Source organism: Doryrhamphus excisus, chromosome 3 (assembly GCF_030265055.1).
Source record: "Doryrhamphus excisus isolate RoL2022-K1 chromosome 3, RoL_Dexc_1.0, whole genome shotgun sequence".
Classification (NCBI taxonomy): domain Eukaryota; kingdom Metazoa; phylum Chordata; class Actinopteri; order Syngnathiformes; family Syngnathidae; genus Doryrhamphus; species Doryrhamphus excisus.
Window position 1 is genome coordinate 20,951,922 of NC_080468.1, and position 14,145 is coordinate 20,966,066.

Genomic DNA, 14,145 nt, shown 5'->3' on the forward strand with positions numbered 1-14,145 from the left:
GTAACCACCACTAGGACAGCAGTACATGTCCAAACAAGCCACTTTTATGCAGTTCAAGTTAAACAAAATGTCACTAAAATGTTCCCATCATTATAAAACATTCAAATTCAGATTTTCGTCTCATCAGAGGAGATGCATACTTTCTCCCTTTGGTGTGAGTGGAGCAAGTAAAGACGAGAACATAACTGTCACGCTACCTCAGCCAAACCGGAAAGGTGACTTCTGGCCCCAACGTAGGCAAGCATAGACGGAAAGGGAGGGAGAACCAAAAAGGTGTAATGCAAACAGGTGTATCCCTGACAGGTTGAGCTGTTGAGTGCTTCTCGTCACTCCAAAAGGCCATGTGTGTCACCTACCACAGAAAAAGGACTTAAATTTGGGACTTTTGAGGGGAAATATAAGAAAATATGAGTGTTTTATGCAGCCAGGCGGATGGTTTGTAGTCCTGACTTTGTGCACAAGTAACAGCAAGTGTTGGGGAGGATGACATTCCGGCTGAAAGGACCCTTGTTGCGTCTCCTGGCCCTGTGGATTTTTGGTAAGAAAACACTTTGCATGCTTATTTTCATCCTTCTTTATGTCACCATTAAAGCCTATCTATACGTTCACTGATATATAATCCACATTAGCAGCATACCAATGGACTTATCAGGCAGAAATGAGCATTTTAACACCCCTCTGACGTAAGGAAAGTGGTTAAACATCCTCAATCAGGCGCCAGCGTTCTCTGAGGCGAATTAAGAAGCCAAACGCCAAAAAAATAGGAATAGAGAGGGAAAAACAACAACAGTTGTTCTGCTTGCTGACATTTCAGGAAAAACTGGTCGATCAATTGCCTCCTTCTGTCTCGGCCTAACTGCTCGGACCCTCCTACACAAGTGTGTGTGTGTGTGTGGTGTAAAATAGAGGCACACTAACTAGCACATTTCATATGAAATTATAAAACATAATCCTAATTGCAAATTTGCAGATCTCAACCAACCATTTTCATTGGGTCACAGTGGGAAAAAAAAATAATGTAAAGACCAAATGTTTGTGAACGCATCTCACATTTTGTCTGCGTTATTTGCATGGGCGACTTCCACTGTCCGACACACAGTTGCGGATATCTGCTGGAGAAGAGCATGCCTTAAAGAGACAGCGTCTCGGCACTGTAGCCCACTTCGTGTTGAATGCAGTCCCTTAAAATAGAACATATATGAGAAGTTTGAGTTCCTGCAATATCATTGAGGGGTGATGGCTCAGTAGCTAAATCCATAGAGGTGGTTAGGTTTTATATATTGATATATTTATCAGCCTATAGCACATAATGCAGTTGCAGCACTGATGGATTCCACACACACCAGCCATGAGAATTCTCAGGAGAGGTGAGAGAACACCTTCTAGACTGCCAAATACTCGACGGGTGTGAGCAGCAAACGCATGCATGAATCACATGCCCGTCACTTGACACACACACCGACCCATTCCCACTGATTGACATTGTGATTCAGAACCTTTTGCGTGTGAGACGGTTTCAGCCCCGGGCCAGAGGATGGATACTACAGGATGACGATGACTGGGAATGAGTTACAATTTGCTGATGCAGGATGGAGAACCACAAGCAATTTTTGCATTTGTATAAATATAATGACTGGACTTAGTTGCATTAATAGAAGAGTTCAGAACTATAGAGATGTTCTCCAGATACAATATGGCCTGCATTTCCAATACACCACCACGCCTGACTTTAATTCCCGCAGGCTTGAACATCTCCTGTCTGGACACGGCGAGCTATGACAGCTCATCTCGAGTAACGAGTCAAGCGACATATCTTCATTTGTGCTGATAGTTTGTGTCTCTGCCTCTTATCTGTCACCGCTCACTGAGCACCTCTTGTCCTGGACTCAAACATTGGGGACAGAAACAGGAAGTGAAAAAGATTGGTAAAAAAAAAAAAAGTGGACACCCCCTGGCCCCAGTTGGCCTGAGTTCACACTGAGCACTTGTGCTACATCCATAAGATACATATTTGTGTTTTGTACTATCAATTTATATCATATTCCTTACGTACAACCTAATGATGGGCTTTTTGTCTCATTTTAGTTGCAGTGGTGCAAGGAGGATTTGTCCAACAGCCCCCCAACAATGCTATACGCTCGCTGGCCGAGGAGGAGACGGTCCTGCCCTGCCGCTACCAACCCGGCGACAACGTGGTAGTGCAGGTCACATGGTACAAGGAGCTCCCGGATGGCGACAAGGAGCAGATCATCACCGCTCATCACAGTAACGGCCAGACAGGTAGCTCCATGTGAATTATGTCGATTACATTCAAAGATTTCATAGAAAAAGACACTCAAATCAAAAGAGGGGGTACTACTTTGACTTGAAACAATGGGGCTTTTTGGATGAGTGTACTGGTTTGATGCCAAAATATCACATTTTCACTGCAGCATGACTGCCGGGCATGTTGTGCGTGGGTTTTCTCCGGGTACTCCGGTTTCCTCCCACATTCCAAAAACATGCTAGGTTAATTGGCGACTCCAAATTGTCCATAGGTATGAATGTGAGTGTGAATGGTTGTTTGTCTATATGTGCCCTGTGATTGGCTGGCCACCAGTCCAGGGCGGTATAGAAAATGGATGAATGACTGCTGCGTTGCTACAAGTGCCCAAACAAAATCATTGCTAAATAACCCGCCATGGAGCCAAAGAAAGTTGGGAGTGCCAGTTCCTTCAATTGATCATTTATAATTAGTTTGTATTGTTTTCTGCCTTTAAAACTTTCATTATTTTCCATAAAATGTATTCATATTTTTGAGTGTATAGAATGGATGAATTGGATTTCCATTATTTTCTATGGGAAAAATTATGTACGCTTTCAGATGTCACCGGACCTTTTGAAACATAACAGAAACAGACGTTCCACTGTTGGTGATGAAGCCTATTGTTTGTGTTATTAGTGTAAACATTCAAACTTTTCCTTATTACATGATGCCTTTTTAGATCTTTTTTCAACTTTTTTTGTTTTTTTTTAGAATATGCCGTGAGCCAATAAAAAAAGGTGGCAATTAATGTTTTGTGTTCCCCCCTCCTCACCTTCTGTCTGTTTATAGCATTTGGGTCTTGGTCTCGGCGTGTGCGATTCAAAAGCAGCGACCCCACGATGGACTCGTCTCTGGTGGTCATGAGCACAGATGTCTCAGACGAGGGGACGTACATCTGTCACATCAGCACCTTCCCCTTGGGCAACTTTGACAATGCAATGTCGCTCACAGTGTGGAGTAAGTCTTTCCAGTCTATTATTTTGGAAATCACATCATAAAAATAAACACAAGCAGGTAGAATAGGACAATAGGAGCAGCCGGACCTACATTCCTACTCTCATGGATCGTCATGAGCTTTGTAACAAACTCTGGTATCGGGAAGAAACATGAAATAGAGCCATTAATATATGAAAATTAAAATATGAAAATATTTGGTATTTTTCCCAATCTTCCAGCCATCCCCATCTCCTCCCTGGACCCTGTCATTCTGGTTGAGGGACAGTCTTTCCGCCCAGCGGCCTCCTGTCGCTCCTTGGCTCGCCCTCCGCCTCTCCTGTCCTGGGATACGGACTTGAGCGGCCAATCGATCAACCGTTCATCTGAGAACGGGGCCGTCTCCACCCATTATTCTCTGCACCCACTTAGAAGGATGAACGGGAAGAAACTGGACTGTCTGGTATGGCATCCAACTCTCACAGGGGGCCCACGCAGGCTGCAGAACAAGCTGGTGGTACACTGTGAGTGGGGATTTGTGAACGGGTGAAACCTAATCCTCCAATTGCATTCATGCATGTTGTTATTTCCTCTCAGTTCCTCCTGACCCTGAGGTGTCAGGCTACAATGGTGACTGGTATGTGGACCTGGAGCATGCAGCCCTGAGGTGTGTGAGTGGAGGAAATCCCAAACCGCAGATATTCACTTGGACCAGGTACGGTTGGCCCCGCCTCCTAATCCTACTGTCTGTTGACTCAGCGTCTGGTTTCAATTACTTTTCCAGTAAACCCTGATGTGATTACACCATCCCACTATTTTCCCATGACATCTATACACACATGTATAGACACAAGATTAATTCAACAACCCAAGAACATCAGGAAATCAAAATATTCCAAACATATGTCTATGTAATGTGGGACATTAGAAGCTAATTCTTCTACTAGTGAATGGCTGCATACAAAAGGGTGAAATGTGTCAAAACATGCACCCCATGTGTTGCCTGTGCTATTATCCTATCTGACAAACACACCACATGGCGGCTCTGGAATTAAACCCATGACACAGCAGTCCAATACACCCGCTGTAACTTCAGGGTGTTTCTACCAATCACCACATACAGCAATGTGATCATAGTTTTCCAGCACTATAAACTACTTAGTGATAAAATAAGACCTAAAAAGTGAGCCTTATATCTTCAAAGGCAGACTTTAGGGCATCGCTTTTGTTTTGCACATCATTCTGTTCAATCCTACACATTTTTCATTCACTGTTCAAAATCACGCCCTCAAGTTGACCCCCCGTACAAGAGACGTGGCGACTCAGTTGGAATGGACAGATTTCAGCTTTGTTTTGCTTGTAGCTCTGACACACGAGGTGATCCAGTCATCTTTGGCTTGCTTAATGCAGGGGAATTAAAATGTCATCAGGGTGTGTCCAATGGTGGTGCTTGTTACCACCAAAAAAAAAAAAAAGCAACAATGTCTGCCACTTCAAGCAACTCTTAAAGTTCTGACATTCTAATGGAAGACTTTATTGTTGTTAATAGCAGCAGCACGCCTTGACTGAAAGCAAACGCCAAGCAAACAAGACCGTCAAACCAGTTGGCTTTGTCAATAACAGGCGCCTGGTGAAGCAATCGCTGCTGCTGCGGTGTCGTACATGTGCTTGTGTTGATAAATGAAAAGCATTGAAACACAGCCTAAATAATTGCAGGAGGGAAATGTTTTGATTGATTGATTGGTAAGGGATGCATGTGATTTAAAGTGTGTTTTTTTTTGTGTGTGTGTTTGCAGACTGGGTGACAAGTTGCCCGAGGGTGTGATCCCTCACCCCAACGGAACCCTTGAATTTGGACGCCCTCTCAGCCAGTCAGACGGCGGCACCTACCAGTGCCTGGCGAGGAACGAGGTGGGGGTGGGTACAGCGGAGGTGGAGATTCTAGTGGCAGGTGTGTGTCCGGTTAACAAGTCACCCTTTTGACAAGACATTCAAAAACACAGCAGACAACTTCTTTCTTTTTCCTTGTTTTTACAGCAGAGTCTTCCGGGAGTCAGACCATGGCGGAGAATACGCTGATGATCATAGTGGGGGCCATCGCTGGGGGGCTGCTCATCTCAATGCTGGTCATCGTTATCTGTGTCACCTGCCACCACAAGAAAAAGAACAAGATGCTGAAGAGGGAGCTGACCGAGAAGAGGTATGACATGATGCAATGGTCTCACCTGCTCCTTCGAATATCTTCATTAGTGGGTTTATAACTGTGCCCCCACAGGGAGGAAATAAGCACTCTGTCACGCCAAGCGTCTTTCAGGAGGATGAACTCGGTCAGCACAGATGCAAGAGGAGCGGTACTTGAATTATTCTTTTCACACGTCATCCCGACTTTTCTCATCTCAACCCAGTTCTGCCCACGTGGTGCTGATCCAGAAACCAGCAGGGTCTCTTATGTGTCACTGTGGCAGGGAGGCGCTCAGATCGGTGCTTCATTGCAAATTGATAGACTTAGTCAGTCATTCTTTCTCTTTTCACATCAAATGAAGACATAATCCAGCACTTAATTCTGCCGGGACGACATATAAGATCTTCTTGCTGTCGTTTCAACCTACTTAGTCTCTCAGAGGAAATGGGAAAGTTTAACTTGAGCAAGTTTGTCACTCATGTCTGTTTGTTTCCTGTTATTGCAGACTGAGGAGAGCATCCCGTTGAGGGTAGAGGGAACCTTGAGAACCAGCATGTCTTCTCTCGGGGTCAGTCTTTAGCTTCACTGTAAAAACACCAACATTAGATTTTCATCACTCAGCTGAGTTAAATTTAGATGTTCAAATAATAAAAGTCATCAGTGTAATTTCCTGTCTCCTGATAGGAGATGGCTCAGAGCCGTGACAGCCGCTCTACTCTCTCGGGCGGGAGAGGAGCGTACGACTACCTGGGTCGACCTGTTCTTCACAACAACTCACGGAGGGGCAGAGAGCGGCCCCTGGACCGGGATGAGGAGAGCCGAATTAGAGTGGAAACATATGTGAGGAACAGCAACATATCTCTGGTATGGGCTCACAAACACTGCATTCAATACACACGGCACTCAAGACTCAAAAGTGGTTTTGGTTTATCCTTGTTTGGTGCACACCAGGGTTTTGCTGACTGCGTTCAGACTTGACCAAAGGAACCATACTAGCATAGCAAACACACCAGAACAAGTGTGAATTTTACATGATCATATATTGTGTACCTCTGCAGCAGGAATCCCGTCTGCATCCACCTCTCATCCCATCATCACTGCCCATTGTCCAATCGCCCACGGAGGTCGTCCGGCACGTCAACGGCTCTGCCGAGGGTGGCTCGAGGCCCACCAGCACCACCAGATCCATGCGGCACTCCTCCCTGAGCTGCAGCTACCCACCCGTGACGGACGATGAGGACGAGGTAGACGAAGGCCTTGGGGGACCCGGCGGGCGGGAGCATCCTGGCGACAGAGAGAGTGTGACCAGCAGCTCCCAGGTGTCTGAGGCAGGCTACCAGCTCATAAACGGGACCATGAGGTTAAAACCAGCTCCCAGCCCCACCGTGGTTAGCCCCCATGCCTCCTTGGTGCACAAGGCCCAGATTGTGTAATGGTCACAACATACAGTTTACGCTGAAAAACTCTTAAAAGGGGGAGTCTACACTGGACTGGACTTGAGGACATGTACTGGGAGCTCTGTGCAGGTTCATTTGTGGGCAGATTGGGACTGGATCCAAGTTGGTGTCTCCCCTCTTGCCACACCTGTGACTTCCCTCCACTTACCGTCTTACCTGAGACTCTTTTGGATCAGATAAAATGTCCCTGCATGCAGACACGATATGACCACTGTGAACCACGTGTGGTCAAACTTTTACATATTTTGTATATTTCCTGTGTATACTTTTTTATGTATGTGAAAATGTGAAGTATTACTTTGTTTGATACATTATAGACATGTTACATAGACACACATTTTGTAATAATCTGTATCCCATAATAGCCGGTTGGATTATTTGCCTACAGCGCCATCTAGTGTGCAGTACGGTGCAAGACATACGGTATTTTTTATTTATCTATTGGACAAAAGCCCCAATTTCCATTACCTGGGGATGTGTTCAGGGGTTATATTTCAAGTGTGAATAAACTACATGTGACGATTTTTACAACAATTATGTCTCTTTTCAACCATATCATATTTATTATAATTATTATTTATATATCATATTATTGTTGCTAAAAGATTGATACTAAATTGACACTAATAGAGACTCCCTTTGTGAAGTAACAATGGTAAAATTGCCACAAAAGGCATATAACCATTCAATAATATGTTGCCAAGTTACCAGATCACAAGCCATTTTTAACATCAAGAGTGAAGACAAAACACGTACTGTGTACAATAATTGCCCGCAAGACCTATTAAAATCTAGTTAAATGTTACTTCAATGTGTGACGGCATAAACGATTATATAATTACTGTCGAACTGTGTAGAATGCGTCTTTATCCTCCAGTTTGTTGTACTCATAGTACCGTTTTGTCAGTCTGTGCATAAGCAATAAAGTTGTGAAAAAAACAGGAAACAGATCTGGACGGCTAAGATGGCGGAGGAGCAGCAGGAATCATCACAGGGGGAGATCGAGGGTGAGAAAAGCAAGTGTAACACAGAAGGCACAACACGGAGCCCAGAGTGTTTGTCATGGTGGCGTGAAGGGCATACCTAATACGGGTGTCTTGCTCCATTTTGGGGCTTTCGCTGACTTGTCCGAAGACAAAGCGGGAGACACGCAGCCATCAAATTAGAGAAAAGAGGCCATAGCTTTTTGGCTAACGCTAACAAGCTAACATTGCTACACAAAGAAAACAGAACGGTTGTATGGTGACCAGGCAAGATAACAGAGGGTGACAGTCCCAAATCTTTTGACTTAAGTGGGTTTTCAAACCGTAGATGTGATACTAAAGCCACTAAAGCGTAGTTATGTTTCTTAAAAAACGACGTGGGGACAAGTGTGGTTTTGTTTTCGAGCTAGCAAGGCTTAGCTAGCAGCCGTTGTTGTGCATACATATCTTGTTTCATCTCGACCATGCCTCGTTTAAGGACTGATTATTTTCTTAATTAGATTCTACATCAACCTAGCCCCCAGTTCATATACGATTAGATACACTGTTAGGATCCAAAGGCATAACATAACTTATTTGGGGAACCCGTTTGAATTCATTAATCCGCACTGATGTTTCATAGGAGTGAACTGCCTCGCTTATGATGAGGCCATAATTGCACAGCAGGACAGAATACAACAAGAGGTGAGAATTATGTTAACTGACGAGAGCAGTGTTCATTTAGAACAAAGTAGCCGTTTCCAATAAAGCATTATTTTTGTTTTTGTATTACCTTCTGTGGTTTGGCCATATAGATTGCCAACAGTAACCCGTTAGTGTCTGAAAGAAAGGAGCTCTCCGTGCTGCAGAGGGAGTACTCTGAGGATGACACCGTTTATCAGCTCAAGATTAAGGTCAGTGAAACCTCATTCATCACTGTGCCCTCTGGTCACTGCGTTCACTCTAACTATTGTTTTCTGCTTCACTGCAGGACTTGTACAAAAAATATTCATACATCCGCAAGACAAGACCAGACGGGAATTGTTTCTACAGAGCTTTTGGCTTCGCACATCTCGAGTCTCTTCTTGATGACAGCAAAGAACTGCAGAGGTGAGTGGTGGTTGTTTTTTTCCCCTCATCAAAGTAAAACTGAAGCAGCATACATTCATGGTGTTTCCCGTGTGCTCAGGTTCAAGGAAGTGGCAGCAAAAAGCAAACTGGACCTGGTTAACGAGGGTTTTACCGAGTTCACCATCGAGGACTTCCACCACACTGTGAGTTTGATAACAAAGAATTTTTACCTTCCCGTTTTAAAGCCTGGTTTGTGCTTTGGTATCTGTGCTAGCATCCTCTAGGCTTTGTCAATCCTTCGCATTCAAGCCTATTGAGAAGGTTGATGTGCACCTCCAAAAAAATCTAACTTTGCTTTGCTGTGACCTGCGTAAGGGCAGTGATTGGTCAGCTTTTAGTACATTATTTTCTCTGTATTCAACTCGTTCAGACCACTTTTGCAAAGGCCTTCTCCGATTAAGTTTAGTGAAAAGCAACTGTTCTAAGACACTGATTAGTTGTAGTTCCAACTCTATCATGTTGACTCACCAGAAAACATGTCCCCTCTTGTTTTGGCGGAGATCAAATGGCATGCTCAACACAGACACAGCAACAACTTTACAATGTCACTTCCTGTCTGTCCTGTAGTTCATGGACTTGATCGAGTTGTGCGAAAAGCAGCCAAGCCTGAAGGAGCTACTGAGATCCTTCAATGACCAGAACGTGTCGGACTACGTGGTTGTGTATTTGCGGCTGCTCACCTCGGGCTACCTGCAGCGGGAGCATAGTTTCTTTCAGCACTTCATCGAGGGAGGATGCTCTGTCAAAGAATTCTGTCAGCAGGTGCGTTTGACTTTCATTCAACTTCAGTATGACATTTTTTTTTTTACCAGTGTTAGCTCATTTCTGTTTTATTTTTACCCCCCACCCAAGGAGGTGGAGCCAATGTCTAAAGAAAGTGACCACATTCACATCATCGCCTTAGCCCAGGCCCTGAACTTATCCATCCTTGTGGAGTACATGGATCGAGGAGAGGGAGGAACAGTCAATCATCACGTCTTCCCAGAAGGCGGAGACCCACGCATCTTCCTGCTCTATAGACCAGGCCATTATGACATCTTGTACAAATAGCGCAACTGCCTCTCCCCCCCCCCCCGTCAATATCCCCAGCAGCCTAACCCACTAGGGATGAAACGGTATACCAGAAAACGCCAACGGGCGGCCCCAGAACTTGTCGACTCCATCCTATTCAATTTTTACCCTATTTAATGAACTCAAAACATTAAATAAAGTTTGTTCGAGTCTGTTACATCATTTTACACCCCCATCTCTTCCCTGAATAGTAGGCTCCATCCTCCCAGACATTTTTTTTGCTAGTTGTGAGCTCCACTTAAAATGTAATTACCAAAATTGATTTTAGTAAGTTGGAAATGTAATGCAGAAATATGACATTTAAGGTGCAAGGTGGTCTAGTCCAGTATATACGCTACTTGGGATCCCAGTAGTAGCAGGAATAACATCTGAGGTGGATGTTGTGGTCCACAGCTTAGCACGATTGGCAAAGTGTGACCCTAAAACTAATTGGGTAGTCCTTCAGAATACATTCATGGTGATACTTTAGTGCCTACAGAGGAGGCTGGTCGGAATAAAATATCAACAATAACGCGGAAAATACAGCTAACAGTGACAGTTCTGGTCGCAATGGCCGTCCATGTATGAAATGTGTACCGTTTCATCTCTAGCAGCCACACGGATGAAGCGTAAGAATGGTGGTCTGAAACCAAATCAAACAGATTGAACACAGTCCATGGTGTCCCCAAACAACCCTCAAGTCATCACAAAATATCGAATGAAATCATGACTGACAAAAAATAGATGAAGTGACCCCTGGCATTTTAGAGTTGTACAGGTTTCTTTTGTGGTTGTAAATGTTATCTTCTTGCTTTGTTGGATACTTTTCCTTTGTTACACTGCGTTTCATTGAGTTTTATTAAAGGGATTTACATGACAGTTACACATGAAACTGAAGCTGTATTTTTTTATACTGTAATACCAAATAAATATTTGTGAACAATTACAATATATAAATACAACAATACGTTAATAATATGACAACATGTAAATACTGTATATATTTGAAAAACAAAATTTGAAGGCATAAACAGAAGATAACAAACATCGATCTCATAATGAAAGTATCGATCCCGTACTGACCTACTGACAGCCATATTAACTTTATCAACATTTGTAAAAGTATAAATCTCTAGAACTGTTTCAGACATTTTCTACGACAAAATGCTACTTAAGATGTTCAATGTATATGAATTATTCACATGCTGATAGCAAAAGATGAAACGACCAAACGTTTCAATTCGCCGGCTTTAGGTTGGGAGTGAGCGCTCCTGTCAAATATTTAATCTCCAAGGCAAGCGAAGATGACACGGGTGTTGTTAAAGACGTTAAGTCGTACAACCTTTTCATCTTTAAAGTTGCGACTTCATTCGTCTCTTACGTGTATGTTTCGTGGTGGTAAATGTATTACTGTTAATAATTTCCCCCTGCCACATTTTCTTGTGTGACGCTGTATTGGCACTTCGCTCATTGCTACGATAGCTTAAATGCTAACTGTTGACCTAGTGAGTTTACAGACGTGCGCGTTTAAATTGCATTGTTTATACGTTTTTGCTCAAACGTTACCGTGATGTTGCGTTCAGCCAATAACCACTATGCATTTAAACATGAATAGAAGCGTAGTGTGTTGAAACTTGCATACAATACAATACAATACAATACAACACGACATGTCAGATATAACAAAGAGCTCATTAGTCCTGTCCTTTCTGTCTGTCCAGCTGAACTGATTGAAAACATGGACAAGAAAGCCACCTGGGACCGCTTCTATTCTGAGAGCAGCGGCAGAACAACCACGTTCAAGAACTTCGAGTGGTTCTTCGGCTTTGCAGCTGTCCAAAACTTGATCATGCCCTTACTACAGACCAAGTCCAGCTCTGAGGCCCGGCCACTCCAAGTCCTGGACATGGGCTGCGGCACCTCTGCGTTGGGTCCCTCCATTTACCAGCACTGTTGTGTGCCGGTGCGGGTCACATGTGCTGACATTTCCCCTGTTGCTGTGCAGCTCATGCAGGACCACATACTGGCCAATGCTGTCCAGCCTCTCAACTCATTTTCTCAGCTGGACTTTGTGGAACTAGACTGCACGCTGCTGCACAAACACTTTGGTCCCGGTAGTGTGGACCTCATAGTTGACAAGGGCACCACAGATGCCCTACTGAGGTCCAAGGAAGGGCGAGGGAAGGCTGGCCTGGTGCTGAAACAGTGTTTAAAGGCCTTGCGGCATTCAGGGTCTCTGCTCCAGTTCTCTGATGAGGACCCAGATGCCAGGCTGTTGTGGTTGGAGACAGAAGCACGGGAGAGGTGTGCAGGGGGGGTAAATATTGGGCTGCAGGAAGTAGGGGAAATGAGGGGAGTGTGTTACTACTGCTACCAAGTGACCCCTCGCCTGACTGTGCAGAACTGAACTGACAGTCTTCATGTGAGATAATTGGTTAATAAAAATGTATTAAGTTTTTCCCTGCAAATGGCGGTCACAGGCAGTGTCAATTCACACATTATAGGACATTGTTTTGATATTCGTTTATTGAGTTAAAAAACAAATCACCAAATGCCAAAATTTAGTTTAAAAAACGACAATAAAAAAACTGACCACTTGAGGTCCAAAACATCGTATGTAAGTGTTTTTCGCTAATGTAAACAACTTATATTCCGTATCCGGAGGACAGTGTGTATGTTAGCATGATTGAAGTGTAATTTAAGGACTACAAGTAACCCCAAAATGTTGCAAAAGCAGGAATATTTGTTACAGGCTCATTTTCTCTTATGCATAATAAGTTGACGAGTGACTTGACATCTTGTATCACTTGAAAACACACACTCATTTCATCTGGAACAAGCTGAAGAAATCAACTGGCTCCTCGTGTGACGCGTCTTGGCAGAAGTCTGGTGGATTGAGCTGACTGGGGTCCAGGATACCAATGACATTGTTGACGAAACTGCCAAAAAATAATGACACCTGGTAAGTTGTTGATATTGACTTTTACGCAACCACCTTTGTTTAATGAACAACAGTAATTGTCACTATATGTATTCCACTGACCTTGTCACCATCCATCCAAAAGACTTAGTTTGGTAGGCCGTGGAGATAGGTATGCATCCAAATTCGGTGACTGTGCTCAAGTAATGTCCTGCAGGAAGGATGAAGGTGAGGGTCATCACGTGTGGAGATGAATAATGAGCGTATTTCTGACTTCTGTACTCGCTTCATTTTCACCTCCAGTGTTGGGAATGGTGCCCGTCCACGAGTTGACGAGGAGCCCCTCACCCGGGCCGGAGGAGCTTCCCAAAACAGCCTGACCCAACAGAGTGGCGTTCTTCGGGATTGCCATCGGGTGGAAATCGACCTTCAGGGGCTTCCTCTTGCATGTGTGGTCTTGATTGTTGATCTCGTACATGGTGGCCTGCAAGGTACAGTTGCTTTTTTGCCTTATTCCTTCTGAAGTCAAAGGTCATACCTCTTCAACACACCTTTAATTGTAAGCTGGTTACATTTTTAAGTGTTAAAGATTTGATTTGAATATGATTGAGCACCTCTCTGAAGAGCAAAAGAGCATCATAGGTGAAGGACTGATTCTGGTAATATCCCATCTCTTGGAGCCTGACCCTCTCTCCCAAAGCGTCATAGAGGTAGCGAATGAAAGCAAACAGCTTTTCATTTTGTGTGGCCTGCACAAAAACAACGTTTTGATGAGCTCATATTTTTGTTGTGTTCAGGCAATCCTTTACAACGCAGCACACAGACAAATACGCACCACTGACATTTCGCCACTCAGAAGAGGAGGGCTCACTGTTTGGCAGACAAAAAGCAGAAGTTAGCATAGTAAAAATTTGGAAAGAAAGAAATGCATAGACTCAGACCAGCCAGACCAGCATTCCTGTCCTCCATGTACTTACTGCACGGGCGAGGCTTCTGGGCCAGACAAGCTGCTAGAAAGCAAGCAAACACAACTAGAACCTGCATGTTTGTACCTCGCAAAGCTTCCACACTGGCAACAATGAATAAGGAAGGAGGAGCTACTTCCTTATAAACACCAGCACACTCACACTGGGATAAAGTTCAGCCTCTTTATGCCGCTTAATGACCACCTGCTAAACCTTAGATGACACAGTCAAAGCAAATAG

General features: G+C 44.0%; 4 protein-coding genes and 1 long non-coding RNA gene across 8 annotated transcripts; 3 read left to right on the forward strand and 2 right to left on the reverse strand.

Moving 5' to 3' along the window:
- The first annotated feature begins 109 nt into the window (after positions 1 to 109).
- nectin4a (nectin cell adhesion molecule 4a) lies at positions 110 to 7,426 on the forward strand. Of its 2 annotated transcripts, none has more exons than XM_058065592.1 (11): positions 110 to 538; positions 2,086 to 2,280; positions 3,095 to 3,262; positions 3,481 to 3,762; positions 3,836 to 3,953; positions 5,035 to 5,189; positions 5,279 to 5,438; positions 5,514 to 5,589; positions 5,926 to 5,988; positions 6,105 to 6,284; positions 6,479 to 7,426. In XM_058065592.1, the coding sequence occupies exons 1-11, from the start codon at positions 484 to 486 to the stop codon at positions 6,851 to 6,853; spliced, it is 1,827 nt and encodes a 608-aa protein (XP_057921575.1). In that variant the 5' UTR covers positions 110 to 483; the 3' UTR covers positions 6,854 to 7,426. The 2 variants fall into 2 exon arrangements, with proteins under 2 accessions (XP_057921575.1, XP_057921574.1); XM_058065591.1 differs by having other exon boundaries at positions 112 to 538; positions 5,276 to 5,438.
- Positions 4,117 to 8,112, reverse strand: LOC131124816 (uncharacterized). The gene is made up of 4 exons (XR_009128938.1): positions 7,720 to 8,112; positions 6,471 to 6,704; positions 5,464 to 6,005; positions 4,117 to 5,384 (listed from the first exon to the last, which is right to left on the reverse strand). It is a non-coding gene; the product is annotated as an uncharacterized LOC131124816 (long non-coding RNA).
- Positions 7,785 to 10,912, forward strand: LOC131124810 (ubiquitin thioesterase OTUB1-like). Of its 2 annotated transcripts, none has more exons than XM_058065599.1 (7): positions 7,785 to 7,884; positions 8,483 to 8,544; positions 8,655 to 8,753; positions 8,831 to 8,949; positions 9,029 to 9,113; positions 9,538 to 9,732; positions 9,823 to 10,912. In XM_058065599.1, exons 1-7 carry the CDS (start codon positions 7,842 to 7,844, stop codon positions 10,018 to 10,020), a joined length of 801 nt encoding a protein of 266 aa, XP_057921582.1. In that variant the 5' UTR covers positions 7,785 to 7,841; the 3' UTR covers positions 10,021 to 10,912. The 2 variants fall into 2 exon arrangements, with proteins under 2 accessions (XP_057921582.1, XP_057921581.1); XM_058065598.1 differs by having other exon boundaries at positions 7,827 to 7,893.
- An 85-nt stretch (positions 10,913 to 10,997) lies between these two features.
- Positions 10,998 to 13,702, forward strand: cskmt (citrate synthase lysine methyltransferase). Of its 2 annotated transcripts, none has more exons than XM_058065603.1 (2): positions 10,998 to 11,347; positions 11,742 to 13,702. In XM_058065603.1, the coding sequence occupies exon 2, from the start codon at positions 11,759 to 11,761 to the stop codon at positions 12,425 to 12,427; it is 669 nt and encodes a 222-aa protein (XP_057921586.1). In that variant the 5' UTR covers positions 10,998 to 11,347; positions 11,742 to 11,758; the 3' UTR covers positions 12,428 to 13,702. The 2 variants fall into 2 exon arrangements, with proteins under 2 accessions (XP_057921586.1, XP_057921585.1); XM_058065602.1 differs by having other exon boundaries at positions 10,998 to 11,403; positions 11,742 to 13,691.
- LOC131124813 (ependymin-2-like) lies at positions 12,534 to 14,133 on the reverse strand. The gene is made up of 6 exons (XM_058065604.1): positions 13,918 to 14,133; positions 13,776 to 13,810; positions 13,555 to 13,689; positions 13,238 to 13,424; positions 13,064 to 13,151; positions 12,534 to 12,959 (listed from the first exon to the last, which is right to left on the reverse strand). Exons 1-6 carry the CDS (start codon positions 13,982 to 13,984, stop codon positions 12,842 to 12,844), a joined length of 630 nt encoding a protein of 209 aa, XP_057921587.1. The 5' UTR covers positions 13,985 to 14,133; the 3' UTR covers positions 12,534 to 12,841.
- Between the last annotated feature and the right edge of the window lie 12 nt (positions 14,134 to 14,145).

Bases quoted from the DNA above. Each gene is read 5' to 3' on its own strand.
- cskmt (XM_058065602.1), top strand. From the start codon at position 11,325: ATGACACGGGTGTTGTTAAAGACGTTAAGTCGTACAACCTTTTCATCT. The intron at 11,404-11,741 runs GTATGTTTCGTG...CTGTCTGTCCAG, and splicing joins ACTTCATTCGTCTCTTACGT to CTGAACTGATTGAAAACATG.
- nectin4a (XM_058065591.1), top strand. From the start codon at position 484: ATGACATTCCGGCTGAAAGGACCCTTGTTGCGTCTCCTGGCCCTGTGG. The intron at 3,263-3,480 runs GTAAGTCTTTCC...CCAATCTTCCAG, and splicing joins AATGTCGCTCACAGTGTGGA to CCATCCCCATCTCCTCCCTG. The intron at 5,989-6,104 runs GTCAGTCTTTAG...GTCTCCTGATAG, and splicing joins CCAGCATGTCTTCTCTCGGG to GAGATGGCTCAGAGCCGTGA.
- LOC131124810 (XM_058065598.1), top strand. From the start codon at position 7,842: ATGGCGGAGGAGCAGCAGGAATCATCACAGGGGGAGATCGAGGGTGAG. The intron at 8,545-8,654 runs GTGAGAATTATG...TTGGCCATATAG, and splicing joins AGGACAGAATACAACAAGAG to ATTGCCAACAGTAACCCGTT. The intron at 9,733-9,822 runs GTGCGTTTGACT...CCCCCACCCAAG, and splicing joins TCAAAGAATTCTGTCAGCAG to GAGGTGGAGCCAATGTCTAA.
- LOC131124813 (XM_058065604.1), bottom strand. From the start codon at position 13,984: ATGCAGGTTCTAGTTGTGTTTGCTTGCTTTCTAGCAGCTTGTCTGGCC. The intron at 13,811-13,917 runs GTAAGTACATGG...TCTGCCAAACAG, and splicing joins CCAGAAGCCTCGCCCGTGCA to TGAGCCCTCCTCTTCTGAGT. The intron at 13,152-13,237 runs GTGAAAATGAAG...TCCTTCCTGCAG, and splicing joins CACCATTCCCAACACTGGAG to GACATTACTTGAGCACAGTC.